The sequence below is a fragment of the Rhinolophus ferrumequinum genome, chromosome 11 (genome assembly GCF_004115265.2).
Source record: "Rhinolophus ferrumequinum isolate MPI-CBG mRhiFer1 chromosome 11, mRhiFer1_v1.p, whole genome shotgun sequence".
Taxonomy (NCBI): Eukaryota; Metazoa; Chordata; class Mammalia; order Chiroptera; family Rhinolophidae; genus Rhinolophus; species Rhinolophus ferrumequinum.
In genome coordinates, this window is record NC_046294.1 from 294565 (window position 1) to 297583 (window position 3019).

The 3019-nt window shown below is 65.6% G+C and overlaps 1 protein-coding gene across 1 annotated transcript; it reads right to left on the reverse strand.

The window, feature by feature from the left end:
- Window positions 1-1002: 1002 nt before the first annotated feature.
- On the reverse strand, window positions 1003-2668 carry HRAS (HRas proto-oncogene, GTPase). The gene is given in 7 exon segments (XM_033119079.1): window positions 1003-1381; window positions 1803-1857; window positions 1944-2098; window positions 2182-2208; window positions 2210-2364; window positions 2541-2613; window positions 2615-2668. Coding segments are annotated over 7 exon segments (624 nt in total). The 5' UTR covers window positions 2654-2668; the 3' UTR covers window positions 1003-1261.
- Between the last annotated feature and the right edge of the window lie 351 nt (window positions 2669-3019).

The window sequence follows — 3019 nt, forward strand, 5'->3', positions numbered from 1 at the left end:
CCCGGTGACAGGCCCCACGCAGCCTGCCAAAAATGGAAACTTGGGGCCCAGGACAACCCCGCTGCCACACACATCCACAGGAAACTGGATGCCAGGGTCTGCAGAGTGAAGGGTGGTCCCAAGAGTGGTGCCCCCAGACTCCTGCCAGCCAGCAGCCCATCAACTCTTCACACTGGCCTTCCAGACGAAAGCAGTCCCTTCACACAATACTAGTCCCTGAGTCAGAGGGATCTGGCCTGGCCTGGCCTGCACATGGGCCGCGGGTGGGCAGGGGCGCCATGAGCCACCCGCAAAGCCAGGAGAAGAACTGAGCCCCCTGTGGCCCTGCCAGTCCTGGATTCTGGCCTAAAGCAGGGAGAGCCCTCTCGGAGCAGTATGTGGCCACCAGTGACCTGAGGTAGCTCTGGGAGCAGCAAGTCACCCCAGCGACAAGGTGGCAGCGGCAGGCAGGCCGGCCCCATTCCCACACAGGGCAGCAGGGTTGGCCAGACTCAGGCCCTAAGCGGCCACACAGCACGGAGTGGGCAGAGGCCCAAGGCCAAGTCGAAGACACTAAAGTCTGGCTCCAAGAACCCGCCAGCTGCTGCCCCCGGCTGGGCTGGGGACACTGGTGGTGCAGCACCAACCCAACAGGCCGGGTCCCGCTCCCTGCTGGTCATCAGCTGCCTTCAAGGGTCCCCAAAGCTCAGGAATTGCAACCCACCTGGAGTTGGCAGCCTCCCAGGTGGCAGACACCAGCCCCCCCCCACCCCGTCTGGTTTCAGCGTTTCCTAAGAAAGCCCCCTCCCAGGGGACGGGATGCGCCTTGGTCTCCATTTGCCCCTCGCCAGTCAAAGGTCAGTGAAGAGTTTCTGTGGTGAAATGCAGACCAGCCGGGCTCTGCTGAAGGCGCCGGACGCCCCGGGAGGCAGAGTGCCTCGGCCGCGCCGCACAGAGCTGAGGGTGGCACTGTGCCTCCTGGGAGGCCACACGCAGCACAGCCACCCAGCCTCGGCCAGACGCCAGGGTCAAGACCATCAAATAATTTACTGCATTCAACCAGTGCCTGATGGGCCAGGACGGCTGGGAGGAGTAACAGCTGGGGCACCGGTGGCATCAGTTCACGACAGTCTGTACAAAGCGTCCTGGAGGTCTGCGTCACTCTGTCCACCAACCCCGGGCTGGCCGGGCTTCTGGCAGCACTTCCTTCCTCCCCACCCCCCAGCATCCGGCACCTCCAGGCCTGCGCCCATGGGGGCGGGCACAGGGGACGAGCGGGCACTCAGGAGAGCAGACACTTGCAGCTCATGCAGCCAGGGCCGCCCTCATCTGGTGGGCTCAGCTTGCGTAGCTTGTGCTGCCGGATCTCACGCACCAACGTGTAGAAGGCGTCCTCTACGCCCTGGGGAAAAGGGCCGGCTCAGGGGAGAGGCCCAGAGATGAAGGGACCCCACCACGGGCTCCGGCAGAGTCCCAGCCCCTTCCACGCCCGCACTCACAAGCAGGGAGCCGGGCCTGCTCACCCCGCAGCCCCAGGGCCCCCATCAGACACCTGCTCCTCAGCAGCTCCCCATAGGGCAGGGAGGCCCCAGGTCTGTGCCCACGCCCACGTGAGCTACTGCCTTGTCCCCACAGCCCACTAAGGGAACAGGGCCGATAGAGGCCCACGGGAGCTCTGGGGGCAAAGGGGCTGGGCCCCAGGGTCACCGCTCCGGCCTGGCTCAGGGCAGCTCTCTCCAGGGACCTCCACCTCCCCTGGACCTGCTGCAGCCCAGACCCCGGCCCTGGCCTCCCTCGCTGCCCTGCTGTCCCGGGAGACTTACAGCGCGAGGGGCCGCTGGGTCCCGGGGTCCCGGAGCTGGAGCCAGAGCGGCTGCCCTGTGTCGAGGGAGAGGGGCGGTGAGCACGGCTCCCTGGCGGGGCGGGCGGGGCCCTGGCTACAGGTGGGCAGGGAGCCAGCTCACCTGGCCGTCTTGGCCGAGGTCTCGATGTAGGGGATGCCGTAGCTGCGGGCCAGGTCCTGTGCCTGCCGAGACTCCACAGTGCGTGCAGCCAGGTCACACTTGTTTCCCACCAGCACCATGGGCACGTCGTCCGAGTCCTTCACCCGCTTGATCTGCTTCCCTGCAAGGAGGATGGTGTGAGCCACCGGCAGGCTGCGTCCAGGGCGCCAGAAGGACGGCCTGCGCGGGTGCTGGCAGCTCACCGGTACTGGTGGATGTCTTCAAAGGGACTTGGTGTTGTTGATGGCAAACACGCAGAGGAAACCCTCGCCGGTGCGCATGTACTGGTCCCGCATGGCGCTGTACTCCTCCTGTCCCGCCGTGTCCAGGATGTCCAGCAGACAACGTCTCCCATCGATGACCACTTGCTTCCGTAGGAGTCCTGCGCGAGGACACTGCTTAGGGACCCCCCCCCTCCTGGGACGCAGTATGGTGCACCACGAGCCCCTCCCTGCACCTCTTGTGCCCTCAGGTCCGAGGACGAGGGTCCCCCTCGTGCAACAGGCAGAAAAAGCTTGTGTCAGGATTAGGGCTGGGCGGGGAGTCAGCCCCGCTCACCCTCGATTGTGGGGTCGTACTCGTCCACGAAGTGGTTCTGGATGAGCTGGATGGTCAGGGCACTCTTCCCCACCGCCACCAGCGCCCACCACCACGAGCTTATACTCCGTCATGGCGCAGTCCAGGGACTCAGAGCGAGGCACTGTGCGGGTGTCCTGTCCCACCTGCTGAGGAGCCCCATCAGCCATGCCAGCCCACAGGGCAGGCCTCCGAGCTCTCCGGGCCAGTCTGTCAGCCTGGCCTGCCCCCTGGGCCCCAGCCTCAGGCATCAGGGTAGCAGCCGAACAAACGGCCGACCGCTCACCTGTGGCTCTGCAGCCCAGGAGTGGACAGGGGTCCTGCGTCCAGCTGCACTTAATGGGCTGTGAGAGGCAGGAAGCTGGCCCCCCAAGGGCAGGACTGACAGCTGAGAGCATCTCCCAACCACGCACCCAAATTAGAAGTTGCTGAGTAGGCAGAAAGCCCGAACTGGAGGCGCC